This window comes from Mauremys reevesii, linkage group 8, assembly GCF_016161935.1.
Source record: "Mauremys reevesii isolate NIE-2019 linkage group 8, ASM1616193v1, whole genome shotgun sequence".
NCBI classification, from domain to species: Eukaryota; Metazoa; Chordata; order Testudines; family Geoemydidae; genus Mauremys; species Mauremys reevesii.
Genome location: NC_052630.1, coordinates 75,399,433 through 75,418,086, shown reverse-complemented (window position 1 = coordinate 75,418,086; position 18,654 = coordinate 75,399,433). Strand labels below are relative to the sequence as shown.

The 18,654-nt window shown below is 42.4% G+C and overlaps 1 protein-coding gene across 10 annotated transcripts in view; it reads right to left on the bottom strand.

The window, feature by feature from the left end:
- The window catches only part of BCAR3 (BCAR3 adaptor protein, NSP family member), a 204,749-nt gene that overhangs the window by 30,087 nt on the left and 156,008 nt on the right, over positions 1 to 18,654 (bottom strand). Inside the window, exon 2 of one of the 10 annotated variants that reach the window (XM_039485763.1) lies at positions 17,816 to 17,919. The exons of 8 other annotated variants lie outside the window; for them this stretch is intronic. Coding sequence is in view for 1 of the 2 variants with exons in the window: in XM_039485762.1 (XP_039341696.1) it covers positions 10,300 to 10,383 (84 nt within the window). In the remaining variant the exon portion in view is untranslated. Of the gene's footprint in view, positions 1 to 10,299; positions 10,437 to 17,815; positions 17,920 to 18,654 lie in introns of those variants that run through there. One more of the 10 variants, XM_039485762.1, reaches the window with a different exon arrangement.

Below are 18,654 nucleotides of genomic sequence, written 5' to 3'. Positions count from 1 at the left end.
CAGTTCCTATTAGTGTTTACCTCCTTAAAAACATTAAAGATCTCCCTATCCATCTCTAAGCTAGATCCCGGCGGTCTATAGCACACCCCAATCACTATCCTGGATGAGGCTCTGGTAGTTTTCTTCCCCAATGTGACCATTGCCCAAACAGACTCTGTATTGTCCATTGCAGCGCTAGTTATCTCATTACATTTTACCTCATTATTGATATACAGTGCTACTCCCCCACCTTTACCTTTGCATCGGTCTTTCCTAAACAGCACATACCCTTCCATACCTGTACTCCAGTCATGGCTACCGTTCCACCATGTTTCTGTTATTCCTACGATATCCGGTTTCAATTCCCGGACCAGGAGCTCCAGTTCCTCCATTTTGTTACCTAAGCTTCTCGCATTGGTGAACAAACATCCTAATTTTTCCTGTTGGGCTCCTCTCACTCTTTTACCCAACTCGGTAGGGACACAGTACTTCCAGTATGACTTGTAGATCTAGAATCTGTCCCCCCACTCTTCCTTACACGTAACTGCCCCCCTCTGGCTATATCTGTTATCTTGTTGTCCTCACTCCCAATGTGAAAATTTGGCGTGGAGAGCACTAGGACCTCTCCCGACCGTCTCCCCCAGTGTCTAGTTTAAAGCTCTTTTAATCAGATGAGCCAGCCTCCCTCCTAGAAGTCTACTTCCTTCCCTACTTAGGTGGAGCCCATCCCTTGAGAACAGTTGTCTGTCCCCAAAAGCCTCCCAGTGCCCATACATCCCAAAGCCCTCCTTGTAACACCACTCCCTCAGCCAACTATTAACCATCACGATCCTCTCACCCCTTTGGCGCCCTTCCCTAGGGACAGGTAGAATCCCACTGCTGTTAGGTGCAATGAAGATTGGAAAATATCAGTGAAATTAAAGAAAATCAAATTCTAAAAGTTCCACTCAAGTTTTGCCTGTTTAGGATAAACTATCAAAAGTGACTTGGATTATCATCATATATTATATGTATGAAATTTGACAACCTATTGTTCTGGGAAGTTCCTATTAAAATATACTATTCTCACATCCAAATGAAAATGATTATTTTTATTTGTGCAGATGGGATCCATCCAAAGAGACCTCTTTACTACAGCAGGCCCTAGTTCTTAACCCTCCATTCAGAATGAATCACATTAGGATAATTTTGAACTGTGCCCATTGCCCTGTAGCAATTTTGGGCAGGTCTGCACTACAGCCTAAAATCAATATAACTTGCGCTGCTCAGGGGTGTGAAAAAGCCTTCCCTTCTACCCCAAGAGAGGCAAGTTTTGTGCTGTTCTATTGACATAGCTTCCGCTTCTTGCCGAGGTGGAATAATTATACCAACGGGAAATCACTCTCCCTCAGCATAGCGCATCTTCACCAGACATGTTGCAACTGCGCTGATTTAGTGCTGTAATGTAGTGTAACTTGCCCTTTGTTTGCAAGCTAAACTCATAATTGTTGTTTATCCTGTAGACTAAAGGGGCAGATTTCACTCTCCCCTACATCAGTGTAAATCTGGAGCAACTCCGTTAAAGTCAATGGAGCCACATCAGTTTAATACCAGAATGAGGAGTAGGAGAAGAGTCAGGCCCACTGTGTTACATACATCAAAGCTTATGTTGTTTCTACTTTGAAGGCTTATCTCAATTCTAATGTGAAGCAATAAACCAAATCTAGTTTCTATCTGAGTCTGAGAGACAGGTACTATATAGTCAGAGGATGGGTAGAACAAATTGAATAATCTTAATTTGCACTAAAAATGGATAGGAAGTAATGATAATAATAAACCCTAACCTAACCCAAACTGGCTGGAATTATGAAGACACAAGTGGTTTTGTTTATAAGATTATGTTGGAAACTGTTCAAGATCTTTACTGCACAAAATCTCCAGATGCACTTTTGGTTACCCAGGGGATTCACTGTCATCTCTCTGTGTATCCCGTTGGTAAAGTATTATTTACTCAAAGCACATCTAAGGACTACTACAGTTGTTTCTGTAGGTCTCAACTTTCCTGATAAAAGGTAACCCAAAACTCTGATGAGGTTTTTATCAGACCATTTGCTAATGTCTTCTGCTCATGCAGCTTCCCTTATGTCCTTCATCCTCATGATAGTATTTCAATTATTTCCTGCTGCTATGGGCACAGTTTAGCTAGCAGACATTTAAATTAGTCCCAAAAGGCAGCCTTGGTATTTCTGATTCTTCTTGCTTTGAAAGGAAAAAACTCAACTTTTGAGAGGGCAGCAAAGCAATCAGACAGCAATATTATGATTAGAGATCAATGAATCAATTAGGGAAAAAAGGGGGAGTCACCTGAACCAGGAATTGAACCAACCCCGCACCTTGCCCAAGGTTCTAATAAATTCAGCTACATATCCCTCAAACCCATCTTCTCCCCAAACCCCACAGGCCTCCTGCCCTTGATTAAATCCATCCTGAAGTCTTTGCTAGCCTAGTTGCAATCTTCAGATCTCACAAGTTCTGGCACTTCCTTAGAATAGATGAGGGGAGGAGGGAGGTATGCTCTGGCTTCAGATACGGGGAAAACCCAGAATTCACATGATTTGAACAGAGCAGCTGTCCAGAGTGCTAGACTGAAGACACCCAAAGGAATAGCAGCACAGGTGAAGGAGATGTTGGGGATTTGGGAGGTGAGGGAGACCAAGACAGGAGAGGATAGGAGATGAAACAGAGGAGAAGTATTGAGGAAAAGAAAGGGAAAAATCATGAGGTCTGGAAAAGCTTCCAAAATGTAGGGAGTGAGTGGGGCTCATCTGAATCCAACCCGAGCTTTCTGAGGTTGCTCCTCTCTCATAATAATAGGAGAAGATTTGGCCTAGATAAGTTGACAAGAAAAACCTCAATATTTGCTGTAAAACTTGTGGCCTCTGTTTAAAATCTACACTTACTGCAGTAAGTTTAACCCTGCCCTCTTCTGACATTTGACTGTGAGTACCTGGCACTGCATGTATAAAGATATTAAAAGGTATTGGATACAACAAAACATACTTTACAATTCCCTAGCCCCAAAACTACTAAACAAGACAGACTTGCATCAAGTATTTCACATGTATAGGTGTAATCACCTGCAAAAATATCCCCAAAGGGATGTTATTTGGGATTGGACTCATTAACTTTACTATTTGAAAGCATTCTGTTTGGTCCTTATTCTCTTCTGCCCAGTGGTTTTATTGCACTTTGCAGATAGCCTGTAATACTGCAAGCATGCAAAACCCAGACTAATTTCAAACACTACTTTGGGGGAAGTGGAGGGATCAGAGACTCTCTTGCTAAAAGGTACATCTTGAACCACAGCACTAACTTCTCTGCATAGATTTCCCCTAATTCCTCAGAAAAATGGAAAGTGTTTGTGGGACTAAGATGGTGTGTGACAGATATTGCAACCACATGCAACATCTTTAGGGACCATAGTATATTAAGTGTGTGAATGGTTTATGTATCACTGTAGGCCAGGAATTGTATCCAGGGAGAGGGATGCCACAACTCCTCCATGAACTAAGAATAGCGGGGGGTGATTAAGGTGAATCACTCCGGCACTGTAAACACCTCTAGAGAGGTACCAACCCCTGGGGAGGCTTGCATATATTAGTTCAAACTGGATTTTCCAGAGACCAACAGATAAAGAAAGATCTTTTGGCATAAAAAGGCTGCGTTTAAACAGACCCAGTGCCTTCTTTCTGATCCAGCAAATGAACAGGACTTTCTGTGCAAGGGCCCCAACCCCTGCAGAAGGATCTGGCCTACTAGAGCCTCATAATACTGATGCACACGTGTTCTTTTATTGTTTTTAATGTTTTCTCTGTAATACTTTTACCTGAGGAATAAATGTGCTTGTTTAGAAGAAGCTGTGGTGTTAACTGGTAGCTACTGTTCATAGCCCTTGAAGGGAAAGCAAAGCACAGGTGCTGGCCTTTAGGTAGCCTGGCTTGCTGGGGATATTGCAGTGTAAGACAGGGAGCTGTGCAGCCTTAAAATCCCCAGTCAGAAGGCACTGGGACAAAGGTCCTTAGCCAGAGATAGGTGATTGCTTGGCACCTGAGACCTGACTGGGCATTCCTGGACAAGGTGAAACTTTTAAGTAAATGAATACAATGGCAGCAGCTACAAGAGGTGCAAGAGGTACAAGAGCAGCTCCATGAACTAAGAATAGCGGGGGGTGATTAAGGTGAATCACTCCGGCACTGTAAACACCTCTAGAGAGGTACCAACCCCTGGGGAGGCTTGCATATATTAGTTCAAACTGGATTTTCCAGAGACCAACAGATAAAGAAAGATCTTTTGGCATAAAAAGGCTGCGTTTAAACAGACCCAGTGCCTTCTTTCTGATCCAGCAAATGAACAGGACTTTCTGTGCAAGGGCCCCAACCCCTGCAGAAGGATCTGGCCTACTAGAGCCTCATAATACTGATGCACACGTGTTCTTTTATTGTTTTTAATGTTTTCTCTGTAATACTTTTACCTGAGGAATAAATGTGCTTGTTTAGAAGAAGCTGTGGTGTTAACTGGTAGCTACTGTTCATAGCCCTTGAAGGGAAAGCAAAGCACAGGTGCTGGCCTTTAGGTAGCCTGGCTTGCTGGGGATATTGCAGTGTAAGACAGGGAGCTGTGCAGCCTTAAAATCCCCAGTCAGAAGGCACTGGGACAAAGGTCCTTAGCCAGAGATAGGTGATTGCTTGGCACCTGAGACCTGACTGGGCATTCCTGGACAAGGTGAAACTTTTAAGTAAATGAATACAATGGCAGCAGCTACAAGAGGGGCATATCTTGACTATAGCACCTAGCTCATGTTATTAGGTCAGGTACTGGGGAAATCCAGGAGGAGGAAAGAAATTCTCCCCAAAGTAGCGTTCCATGGCTGATACTGCAGACTCAGGGCTTCAACACACCCTGCAGCTCCTGCACTCACCAGTCATGGAGGAGAATGGCAGGTGGCTACCCATTTCCACACTTCACAGAAGGTGTGAACCCCTGCATAATCTCCCTGAAACCCATGCTCCTGGCACAGTGGAATCACACCAGTTCTAATGAGATCAGAGCCCTCTACATGTAGGGGTGTGGGAGACAGAATTTGGCTCAAAAAAGGGAGACATAAAACTGTTCGAAAGTAAATGATGTAACTAGGCAGGGCCAAGCCCAACTGCCATCTTGTTCAGGAGAAAGTTTTGAAGTTAGACTGATTTAACTCTCCCTTTGAGATGTCTCTATTTGATTCACTCTCTACATTTGAGATGGCCAATATGTAGATCTTAAACTGAGCCAAGTGAACTCTAGAATTAACCAGAGACCTGAACTAAGCCAGATAGAGTAGAATGACCTTTTATGGAAAATCCAAATGGGCACTGCCTGAAGAACCTTGTAACTTTGGTGTCAGCTGGGAACTTTTGGAGAAACAACCGGTGAAAAGTATCAGTAATCAGACAAACTTTAATATCATCTCACTGCCTTTTTTGAAATTCAAATAAGTCACACAAGCTGTACGTCCACCAGAAGGCAAGGAACGTGGGGCCCTTCTGCCATTTATGGAGATGTTCCTGAATGGAAGATCCACCTGGCCAATGATCTGGTTTATGCCCAACAAGCATACAATACAATATCACAGGGTTCAGTCCAGTGCTCACTGAAGCCAACAGAAAGAATCTCATTGGCTCCAGTGGGCTTTGGGTCAGGCCTATGTTGTACAACCCTTAACTCCAGTAAGGAAAATAATACCCGCCCCACAACCCAACTGTAAATATAACAATCCTTAATTCCTGAAATGACATCACTCACAGACCAGGGTATATGGTTCACCTTTAGATAATGGAGCCTAAAGCTCTGAATTCTAAAGTTCCTGTTCAGCTGTTGAATGGTACTTGCTCGGGCAAAATTCCCCTTGATTGCAATGGGGATTTTTGCCTGAGTACATCTTAAGGACTGCAAGATTTGGCCCAATGTGCTTATGCAAATATCTGTGAGAAATGCTTATATCCAATCTATTACTAAGAAGCCAAATGCTGATGTATGAACTCAAGCAAAGTTCCCACTTCAGCAAATGGGAATATGTTGAAGCAAGTACAGAGTAAAAAGTAAGCATAAAATTTAGGAGTTAGAGCAAAGAAGGAAAATTGTGGTAACAAAGGCACAAAGTAGCCTTGGGTAGTTCTCAAACATAAAGAGAATCTTTTACCTCTTTTCAATTTACGTTAAGGAAATAATGTCTATTTTAGCAACACAGTCTGGGGAACATCTTCACTACACCCACTATAGTCATGCCTGGAAAAAAGCTGGGGTAGCAGAGATATCAGTTACATGTGTGTTAGCGGGCATGTGGGAGTTGAAACCTTATGAATTATGTAAAAGTAGCATGAGAACTCAGAGAGAGGAGCTTTCCCCTTGAAAGATGTTAGGACATGCAGACAGATCAAGAAGGAAAGAAGATCTTTTCAAACATGATTTTTTTTTAAATCAGGCTTGATATCAAGGGTGCAAAACAAACCTCATGCAGATCCAGAAGCAAGTCAATGGGGAACCAAAGTTCAGAGAGTTATGTGAAATTTCACAGTATCTTGGTAAGTTATTTCTTCCCAGCCCAGCCTCTCCAACAACAACAAATGTTATGCCAAAAACAAAGATCCAAAAGCTGGGCTGTGGTGACTTGCTAGCTCATGGTAGCAGACGGAATATTCTTCATGTGAATGCTGAAACTGGATATGTGAAGCCCAAAGATACCAGTGAATCAGATTTAGATTGTCACATAGTGAAGAAATATTAGTTAAAAATCACCATCTATAAAAAGCCATTGCAAATGCCATCTTTCTCTTGGATGAACTTGCACGAGTGGCCTCTTATAAAAGGCTGCCTGCCTGGGTTACATTCATAACATTAGGACATTACTGGGTGATGTGGTAGCTCTACATACTGGAAGTTTCAAAACCTGGCAGCCATGAGAACTTGAATGGCTTTCCCCTTTTGAACAGCTTCAGATGAGGGTGACTCATCAACTGTATAATTAGGATGTTACGAACAAATATAATACTTGAACAGGTTCTCCCCTTCCAATCGTAAAGAACATATTAACTGAATAGAAGTTGCAACATGTTCAGGGCTCAGATGTCTGTTTACCATTTTTACCATGGTTGCATCTGAATTTCCAGATTCTGAATCCCAAAAATGACAGATCGAACTTTTAAAAGGAACCATTTTCACTGGCTTGAAGCTCACATAATAAATGAGCACAGTTCAGGGGGAAGTAGCAGTGCCTCTGCTCATTTCTACCGACAGCTGCCAATCAGACTGCTGTTTTCTGTAATTTGCAGTAAACATTTGAACTAGCTGTTGATCCTCATTCTTACTTACTGTTAGTAATTGAACAGGGGTGCACTTACTAAAACACACACACGCACACCATCATCACGGTATAGCGTTATTAGGCTACAGAGTTTCTGAACTAAACATTACGTTGGACTTTACACTCCAGTAACTAAAATATCACTTGAGCTGCTGTATTTCAGATTTGCAAGAGTCACGAAGGTAGGTATAATGCATTATCAGTGCTCAGACCCTGTACATTTCACTACAGTGCATGCTGGGACATATATCAGCGTCCATGTGCTAGGCCATATTCTGCTCTCAGTTACAGTTCAAGTCAGTGCAGTTACTGTGGCTTTACCTCAGTGTAACAGAACAGAATTTGGTCCTGTGTGTCAAATGCATCCCTGGTATAACTCTACCGATGTCAGTGGATTTATTCAGGATGAACTTTTCATCGGTAACTGCACAAAGCTGATCCCTAAGAAAATCAAGGATAAATCTCATCTAAATATAATCTATTTCCATTGAAGTCAATGGGTTTACACTGGTGTGAGAGAACAACTAGCCCTGAGTTCTTATCAATGCTGGCACCAAAATGCATTGGCGTGCTGGAGAAAAGAGGCTTTCAGCTCCCCATCTTGGATCCCATGTTCTCTTGCCCCCTACCCATTTCCATGTCTGACTATTTTCCCCTCAGCAAGGGTGACCCATTTCCAAAATGTAGGCCCTTCTTAAAATAGCAGTTCATTGGATTTAATTAAAGATAAATCAGCAGTGCCTTCTGGAACACATGTATTGAAATCTATTTTAAATGCTGGAAATCTCTTTAAATAGAACCTTATTTTTGAAAGAGACCAGCTGTAATTTGTTTCTGCATAAAAGGCTTTATTCTTTTCCCATACAGCAAACACTATTAATGTTTCAGTTTCTCCAGAGACTATATGGATTAGACCAAATGGAAAATTACCATGACAACACCAGTGTTATTTTAGATATTAGAAATTCATGCCAAGTTAAACAAAGGGCATGGACGAGAATGATCGTTTTAATTCAGTTCCGACAGCAAATAATAAACCCCAACTTCATTTTGAAAAAGTTGTAGAGCAACAGAATTACAGTGAGAACCTTTAAAATCCCAATTAAAATTAAAAGCAATAAAGTTAACAGGACAGAGTCTCCTTTCTTTGACACCGGTGACTACTTCAATGTGGTTGCATCAGTGAAAAAGGAGAAGAGAATCTACAGTGGGGTCAAATTTTCAAAAGTGCCAAAGTGATTCAGGAGCCCAAATCCCCAACTGTCAGGGAGACCGTCTTTAGGACCTGACGAGCATAAGTCTCACTGAAAGTCACTTTTGAAAATAGGACTAGGCTCCTTAATCACTTTGGCACTTCTGAAAATGTGACTCCTAATATTTTGAAAACGGAGATGAAATAATTCAGGACGATATAGGATTTTGTCCTGGCAACCATATATAGTGAATGAAAGGTGAAGAAAAACTAAATCACCAGTGCACAAAACAAGCCTGCACTCTACTGAATGCAGTTAGCTTGGTCTGGTGGGGCATCATGCACCTATCACTCTCTAGCACTGTCAGCAGCATTAACAGGCTTGGGAGAGAGAGACAGCCCACCTTCCTCAGCGAGGTAGCTGTTTGATGCAGTGCTGGGCATCTGATGGAGTTGAAGCAAACGGGGAAGAGGCCCCAATCATGCAGCTACATACCGGGCTTGTGCAACAATCTGTGACATGGGTTTTTGTTTTCAAACAAAAATCAGGAACTAAGTCTGGGTTCTAGGATTCATTTAAACACAAACTAGTCTGTAATTACAGGAAGCCAGTCTCTAAAATAATCTTAATGTCTGCATTAATTACACTATACGGGGCTGCATTGTGTCTAGGTAGTGAAGGCATCTCCATCAGTGAGGACACTGTCTTATTCTAATCACAATGACAATACCTGTTTATGCCAATAGATGCTCATCTCTGAAGGCCTCAGTGCATCTTCTTCACACAAACAAGCTGCCATGTGGGCTCCCATATCTACAAACTAACCCCACGAGAGCAGCACAAATGGAGAGCCTGTTTATGTGGTTTGGCCCTTGTGGTTTTTATGAGGGATGGGGCTGAACAGTAAAACTGATCCAAAGCCCTTTGGGGAGACTTCGATCACAATTGATTGTGGCTCATATGGAATGTGTCCCACTCAATGTCTGTAAAGCACTTGGCACTTTTAGGCTATTATATAATCTCACATTTTAAATCTACAATAAAATCGGAATTGCCTGTAGGGTTTTAAAATAATACTACAATAAAAGAAAAACTAATGACCTTGACCTAAGACAAGTGTATGAGATGCTGCCACTGAAAAGAAGTTCCTGTTCATTATAGCATTTTGGCTCCTTTGGACCAATTCCAAGGCTTAACTAAAGCACTTCTGAACACTATTACCTGAACAGAAAGCAAAGACTCTGAACACAGTGGCGTAAATTTTCAAATTTAGGTGCTTAAATTTAGACACCTAAATCTATATTTAGGCATCTAAATCAAAGCGGCCTGATTTACAAGGTACTGAGACCTTGAAGCCATAGGTGCTGGAGCTAGGGCCCGCAACCCTGGCTTGAAGGGGATTCCATCATATACAGGGTTTATAGTATGGCTCTCAGCACCCCCCACTATACAAACTGTTCCAGCGCCCCTGCTTGAAGTTACTATTTAATTCCATGGGATCTGATGGTGCTCAGTATCTCAAACTCAGGGCACTTTGATTTAGGTGCCTAAATATGGATTTGTGCATTCAACTTCAGGCAAGCAAGTTTGAACATTTTTAAGCCTCTCCTTCAGCCGAGAGTACACTATCAAAAGGTACTTCCATTATAGGACCATCACACACTGTATCTAAATGTCATTTTAAAACAAGCACTGTTGAATATCAACTAGTATGCAGTATAGTTACTGTTATTGCAGAAGGGCACCTACCTTAACTCCAATAATGGATTTACGGTGATAAAAACAGCAAAGAGCTGCTATGAGAGTTTGAAAAACATTACAATCCTTAGGCATTTTCAAATCCTCTGTCCTGTGGACCCTTTGGATTAAAAGTAAATGGTCACTACCAGCAACTTTCAGGAGTTACTCGTGAGCTCTTTTGCACTGACCTCAGCCTGCCAAGGCTCATACACTCCCCCTTACTCACACATCAATCTAGGACTGTTTCCTCAGCTAATGCTGATACTATCAGTTCAGTGGCTTCTGGCAGACTAGCTTGCAGCCTGCCATGTAGAGAGTGCCAGAATCCTCATGTGATCTATCACACTCACCAATGAAATTCTAACCCTCTGAGAAAGTGCCTCTATTTGGGTATCCCCTTGGATCAGACTCGCAGAGTACAAATTATTAAACCACAAGCTCAAGGCAGACTCTTCTTCTCAGCAACGTACAACACCTGAGTCACTCACTGCACTCCTAAAGGTTTGATTGCTCACTCCTGCTGTCTCTGTTCAGTCACAAAGTATCTAGGTTTCATAAATAATTCTGTTCAGACCCAAGTGATAAGGAGAGAGAGGGAGAGGGAGAGTGGTTGCCTAGGGCTTGTATGACTCTGTTACTCTTCATAATCAAACAAGATGTTATATCCTTAGAATGTAGATAACCAAGGAAAATGTCAAATCTGTTTATTTTTAATTAGGAAGCTTCAGGCAGCCAGTCACAGGAAAACAACTGGGAGAAGCCAATTACATCAGCACAGCCATTATTAGTGATATAGCTAATGCAACCTTTTGGAGTTTAATTAAGACCATCAATGAACAGCCAGAGCCTGGTGCAGGCCCCACGTAACTGGGCAAGCTGTTAGAAAGGAGAACACGTGTAAGTTTGAAAACTCTTCAGCGTGGAAATAAAGTTAAACCTAGTCCTCACAGAAAAGGAAGCAATCATATTTAAATACATGCTGTGGCCGTTAAAGTACACTGCTACCTCAATATAGCGCCACCTGATAAAACACGAATTTGGATATATAATGCAGCAAAGCAGTGCTCCGGGGGGGGGGGGGCGGGACTGCGCACTCTGGTGGATCAAAGCAAGTTCAATATAACACTGTTTCACCTATAACGCGGTAAGATTTTTTGGCTCCCAAGGACAGCGTTATATCGGGGTAGAGGTGTATTCCCTTTCATCTGTTTCTTTTAATCTCTTCTTGTATTGTGGAAAAAAGTAAATAAAGCATTGTTGATTGGCTCTCTTCTCCTACTCTTTTCCTTTCCAATGCATTAGTCCTAGATTATGCTCATAATAAAGAAAAAAAAGCAGCACTTAAAACTTTCCTCAAAAATATGCCGTCATAAATTGATTGGTTTGTATATGTATCACTGCCCTCTACTGGATGGAAACAAAACTGGTCAACAATATGTCTTAGTCCCTGTATAATTAGGAACTAACAGAGACTCTTCTTTAACTCAAGTGTTAGGGACCTGTGCCTTTGGAGGAAAGACTGGATTTCTATACAGCTTCATTACTGTGACAGTCTGAATGGCTATGATATGCAACACAGCAATAGCTGTGAGATTCCTACATGACCACAGAATTGTTACAGTATTTTAAGAAGTTAAAATCTATAGTACCAGTGGAGAGGAAAATATTAGGAAATGAAGGGTGAACGAAGGAAATGGCTGTAGGCAAAAAGCTGGATTTAATTAAAAAAATAACTAACGTCCACAACATAAATAGCTTCTGGAACTCACTACCACAGAATACTATGGAGGCAAATAGTTTAGCAAGATTCAAAACAGGATTGGACATTTTTATTTATGATAACATCTGCAGATGATTAATTTTAGTGATTTAATTTTAGACGGATTTTTTTCAGCCAGTAGTTACTGAAACAGATTCACTGATGCTTGTTCCAGAAGCAGTTCAGTGGGAGGGGTTTTCATGCAAAGCTCCTTTCCACACTGTTTGCCTGATAAGATCAACTACAAACACTCATACTAAAATAAAGAAGGAGGGGTAGTCGTGTTAGTCTGTATCCACAAAAACAACGAGGTGTCTGGTGGCACCTTAAAGACTAAGGCATCTATTTGGACATAAGCTTTCATGGGTAAAAAACCCACTTCTTCAGATGCACTCCATGCATCTGAAGAAGTGGGTTTTTTTTACCCACAAAAGCTTATGCCCAAATAAATCTGTTCGTCTTTAAGGTGACACTGGACTTCTAGTTAAAATAAAGAAAAAGCCCTATTGTCCAGTGGGTGCCCTCCTGCTCCTGACCAGGGTATGAGTGAGACAGCTCTCAGAAACTCATGTGCAGAAACACTGGCTACTGGCCTGTAAACTCACAAAGTGTCAAAAAACGCCATGATACCAAAATGTGGCCACTTCTTATGGATACAAAGCACACCAGGGTTCACTTCTCTTAGTATTTTAAATGGAAATGAATTACAAGACACTGCAATTTATAGGTCTGAACCTGCAACCCATACTTGTGCAAGTATCTCCTTGGGAGTCAATAGGCCAAACTCTGATTCTGTCTCATTTGAGTTTTTCCAGATTTACACCACTGCAACAGAGCAAAATTGGCCCAAGGTATATGCGTGTATATGGATCAATCACAGAAGGATGCCAGACCAAAGTTTACTTGTGCAACAGGGGCCTGATCCACTGCCCACTTAAGTCAATGGAAAAAACCCTAAAGACTTCAGTGGGTGTTGAATCAGGTCACCGCTCTCCGAGAAGTCCCTCACCTCAGAGCTCTACGACCTATCAAAGTTTTCAGTTATTACTTTCTTAGTGAATGGAAGCCTGCTGCCCCTCGCAACAGTACATCCACTCCAAACATCTGTGAAATGTTGGAAGTAGCTGACCATGGAGATAGATAAAGTTTAAGGGCCTGATCCTTTACTTGAGGTGGTGTGTGTGTGGTGTGTATGAGAGCCCCCAATGAACTTACAGGTGCTCATCTGCATGTCTCAGTGTGGAACTGGGCCCTAAAGTGGCAATTACCCATCTTGGGAATTCAGAGTGTGTGATTTCAAACCATCTAGTTCTTTCAAGACTGGCACTCTCTGTTCCAGTATTTATTTTAATGTGCGATGACTGAACTCTAGAAACCACAGATTTGAAATGCAGACAAATAAACCTGTATATTATACTGACTGGGTCTCCTTGGCGCTGGTGTGTATGCTGCAGCTCTTCACTGGGGAACAAACAGAGACAGTCAAGTCAGTGCTGACTCTCACAGCTTTGCTTTCACCATCTTCTTCCTCCCGGTAGTAAAGACACTGTGCAAACCTACCACCCCATGGTTTCAGTCTGGTAGGGAATGAGGCTACTATCACTATAGAAGAGCTGTCCAAATAACTTTCATTTTAACCACAGACAGTGGACATCTAGTCATCACAGCGCATGCAAAATTCTGCTAGTTCAGAAGCACCGAGTTCAGTGGCTGACAGGAAAGTGGTGGGTGGGAGGCCAAAAGGCTTCTAATAATAAATAAATAATAATAATAGAGCACCATATTCTGCCCTTCCATGGTATATTTCATCCGAGAAAGTCAAAGCATCTTTCAGATATTAAATTTAACCTTGCAATACTGCTGTGAGACAGGTATTATGGGTACAGATGGACAAAGTCAGTCACCTGGGGCCAGAAATTCAGAAGAATTCAAGTCCCATTGAGATATCTAAATAAAGGCTGTACTTTCAAAAGATCTGCACCTAGAATCTCTCGTTGTGACACTTATGGCCAGACTTTCCAAAAACACTCAGCATCCTTACACTGTCAACTTTGCTGAAAACCTGGTTCATTGTTTTAGTGCCTAAATGGGAGCTCAGCCTTTTAAATAATCTGGCCCAGATTATGGACGCTGAGCTCCTTTGAATGTCTGTGTGGCTCTCAAGAGCTGCAATGATTTGTCCAAATCCGACAGCATGCCAGGGCAGAACCAGGAGTGCAGTGCAGGCTTCCTGATTCCCACTACTCTGCTTTCACCAGTAAACAGCACTGTCTCCCTTTTTTGGCTGACCGCAGTAGCCACTCCAAATCAATGGGTATGTATGATCAAGTTCTTAATTCAAATATAAATTCTGACTAATTCCTTCATGTAAGAAACTGCAGCACAGTCTATCACCAAGAAAACATGACCGGTTGTGAAGAGGTTCAAATCATGTCATCTTTAGGACTGGTTCTAAATTCACCCTCTCAGATACCTAGATAGATTAGATACAAAAAGCACAGAGTTACCAGTCTGTGTGGACATGGGGCTTTTAAATATATGGGAATGGGTGTGTGTGTGAATTCTGATCCCACCCTCCCAGGGTGAGCAGGGCTGGCTGAGAGAGGGACTCTCTAAGAAACTCCTTCTCAAAACTGCACCTTCAGCTGGGCCCTGCATCTCCTCTCACACCAGCTACAGACATTCGAAACATCTATGGAGGATTCAGACAGAAACGGGCATTGGGAAAGATGCAGACATTGTCTTGGAGTTTGGCTTTTTTCATGATCAGGTCTAATTTAGCACACATTATTCCGTGACCATGGAAACAAGGGCATTTCAAGCCACCTATGGTAAACAGCTATTCAGTTAGTTGCTAAAAGCTAGAGAAGTTTAATAATGCTGACTTCTTAAGAAAAGGGAGTGAAGGCTTAGGACAGCAGAGAGGGGTAGAGTGCGTCTGATGTGGGTATTTTGTAAATGGCTACTACAGTATCTAGGCCCAGTGACTAGAGTGTAGTCCAGACATCCAGCTATAAACAAGGATAATTACTGACCCTGCACTATGTATATGTATTCCCATGCCCACAGCCATTTTACACATACACTCATGTCTTAAATGACAAACTAATAGTTTTGTAAACTTCACTTGGAGCTTGTCTACATGGGGAAATTTACTGAGCTAATTATTGCAATATAATCATACAGCTGTAGTTTTACTGGTATAACTCTCTGCGTGGATACTTATTCTGGAACACAAGTGTCTTTTTCCAGTTTAGCTTATGCAACTTTGAAAAATTTCCTCATGTAGACAAGCCTTTAAGGCTTAGAGAACGATTGTGCCAGCTCTGCTCACGATCAGTGATATCTTGCCGTTCACTGATTTCCATGGGGCTCTATGGAGTGAGGCACTGCTCAACATGAGAGGTGGTGGCAGAATCGGGCCCTTAATGAAGAGCAGCAATGGCCAAGTTCTGCCCTGATATATATTATTGCCTTGAATGGGGTTTAACAAGCTGTAAGTCAGAATTTGGCCGTAGATTCCAAATTTGACCCAGACCAAGTTCAATCTCTTTCGGGTTTTCAAAGACAAACCAAAAATCACAACCAGAGATGGGAACAAGGACAGGAAAAGTATGAGATTTCTCTTACATGGTTTCCTTCCAAATCTTCTGAACAAGACCTGGTTGCCATTCTTTCCTTCTCCTCTATAAAAATAGAGGGGTTGGTCCTATGCCTCCAATAGATCCCCAATGGGCCAAACCTCCTGACTTGAATGGGTATTCACAGATATAATTGGATGTGATTTGGCCCAATATGTTTTGATGTGGAGGTGTGTGTTTCTCTTTGGAAAGGCTTGTGAAGCAGCAGATATAACAAAGCTAAATTATTGCATCCACAATCTGAGATGAACAGCATGGCACAAATCACAAATAATAACTGGCAACTCATTCCTTCCTGTCTGTGACAGTAAAGGAAAGAATCTATTCAGAAGTGACTACTCACAGTGGGTGAGTGCCAGAAATAATGATCCTGGCCCTCAAGAAAAATAATACTGTCCAATTTAATATGACAACTGCTGGCATCCTTTACAAAAACAGCAGTGTAATTGTCAGGAAATAAAGACTTCTTTCTTTAGATAATGAATACTGCATCGTTATACTGAATTAATCCTAGCCAAAAAGCATATAAAAATGGGATATTTGTATTTATCAAGGTTTAATGCCAGCCTTGCATTGCTCTGTTCGTGTCTGTGAGAGAGAGAGCATGCACATATGCACCCCCTCCACAAAGAGTTAAAGAAAAGTCCATCTGCTTTCATTAATTTGAGAACAAAGAACGCAGGACATACCTACAAGATGGGGGACTCTATCCTGGGAAGCAGTGCCTCTAAAAAGATTTGGTGGTCATGGTGGATAATCAGCTGAACATAAGCTCCCAGTGTGACACTGAGACCAAAAAAGCTAATGCGATCCTGGGATGCATAAACAGGGGAATCTCAAGTAGGAGTAGAGAGATTATTTCACCACTTTATTTGGCACTGGTACGACCACCACTAGAATACTGCCTACAGTTCTGGTACGTACATTTCAAGAAGATGAATTGGAGAGGGTTCATAGAAGAGTCACAAGAAGGATTAAAGGATTAGAAAACATGCTTTATAGTGATAGACTAAAGGAGCTCAATCCATTTAGTTTAACAAAGAAAAGGTTATGGGGTGACTTGATTACAGTAGATAGGTATCTACATGAGAAACACGTATTTAATTGGTCCTTCAATCTAGCAGAAAAAGGTACAACACAACACAATCCAAAAGCAAGAAGTTGAAGATAAAAATTGAAGTTTTCAAACTGGAAATAAGGTATAAATTTCTAACTGTGATAGTAATTAACCATTGGAGCAATTTACCAATGGTTGTGAGGGATTCTCCATCACTGACCATTTTATAATCAAGATTGGAAGTTTTTCTAAAAGATTTGCTCTAGGAATTATGTGGGGGAAATTCTATGGCCTGTGTTATACAGGAGGTCAGAACAGATGATCACAGTGGTCTCTTCTGGCCTTAGAATTTATGGCCTGGTGTGACATGTTACTAAGACACAAGACTGGAACCTGGCCTGATTTGTGGCCTCTTCGTGTTGCACTGCTGGTACAAAGCAGCCATAAAGCTGGTGTAGCTGGTTATGGGAGAATCACCAGAGTGTGAGGGAATCCTCTGTTAGCGAAGAAAAAGTATAGCAGCTCCTATGCAGTGCCACATACCGGTAAGCTGTTTGTAGTCAGCCTTTGGGCTGCTCTAATTTATACAGGGGAACCAACTTGGTGCATAGATGACCTAGGAAAATAAAGAACCCAAAAAAGTGGTCTAAAGCCATTTTTTCACCATCCCATCCTACATACATCTTGTCAGCAACCCACGCTCTGAGTTGCTGAGTGCAAGAAAATAAATTTCCTGTGTCATATGCCTTCAAAACGTCAACTGCAGACTTAAATTCCCCCCACACACACACATTCAGATCTGGGACTGTTACAGCCCCTTTACGCTGTTCTGGCCAGATATGCCAAACCCGCGGAAAAAACGCAGAAATTGGGCTTGTTTTTGGCTTAATTGGCTTGTGAGTTGCTTGTTGGCTAGTTTTTGGCTTGTAGCTTGTTTGGCTTGTAGCGGCTTGTTGCCTCCCCCCAGCCTCTTTTTTTTTTAAATCAGCTCCCAGCAAGCCGGGGCAAGGGCGAGGGAGAATCAGGGATGCACAGCAAGGTGCTTATTTAGTCAGGGTGCTTATTTACCACGTGAAAGTTGGCAACTGTGATTCCGGCATAAAGGGCCCAGGCATAAGGGACGAGGGTCTTATCACCATCCAGGAACTGAAGTACTGCAAGAAGAGACGATCCTGCATTTCAACATAATAAATGGCTCATTGAAATAATTTATAACAACCTTATGAAAACAGACAAATAGTTGAAGTAAGGACAAACTCGTGTGTAGCCTAGCTTCACTAACAATCAGTCTACACACTCACAACTAAGATAACATGCTGAATCAGATAGGAAGCTGTCTGGGAACTGTTCTCATTTATTCATAAAGATTTTAGCCTTGCAAATCAATTATGTAAAATAGTAGATTGCATCCCATAATGCAGGGTTGGGCAAACTTTTTGGCCAAAGGGCCACATATGGGTAGGGAAATTGTATGGTGGGCCATGAATGCTCATGAAATTGGGGGTTGGGGTGCAGGAGGGCTCTGGCTGGGGCTGCAGGCTCTGGGGTGGGGCTGGGGATGAATGGTTGGGGGTGCAGGAGGGTCTCTGGGCTGGGACGGAAGGGTTCGAAGGATTGGTGAGGGACTCTGGGCTGGCGCAGGGGCATGGGACGGCACCAGGGGGCCAGGCTCTGGGCAGCACTTAACTCAAGCGGCTCCCAGGAACAGCAGTATGTTCCCCCCTCTGGCTCCTATGCGGAGGTGCGGCCCGGCAGCACTGCACGCTGCCCTGTCCGCAGGCGCCACCCCTGCAGCTCCCATTGGCTGCGGTTCCTGGCCAATGGGAGCTGCGGGGGTGGCGCTTGGGGCGAGGGCAGCGTGCAGAGCCCCTTGGCTGCCCCTACGTGTAGGAGCCAGAGTGGGGACA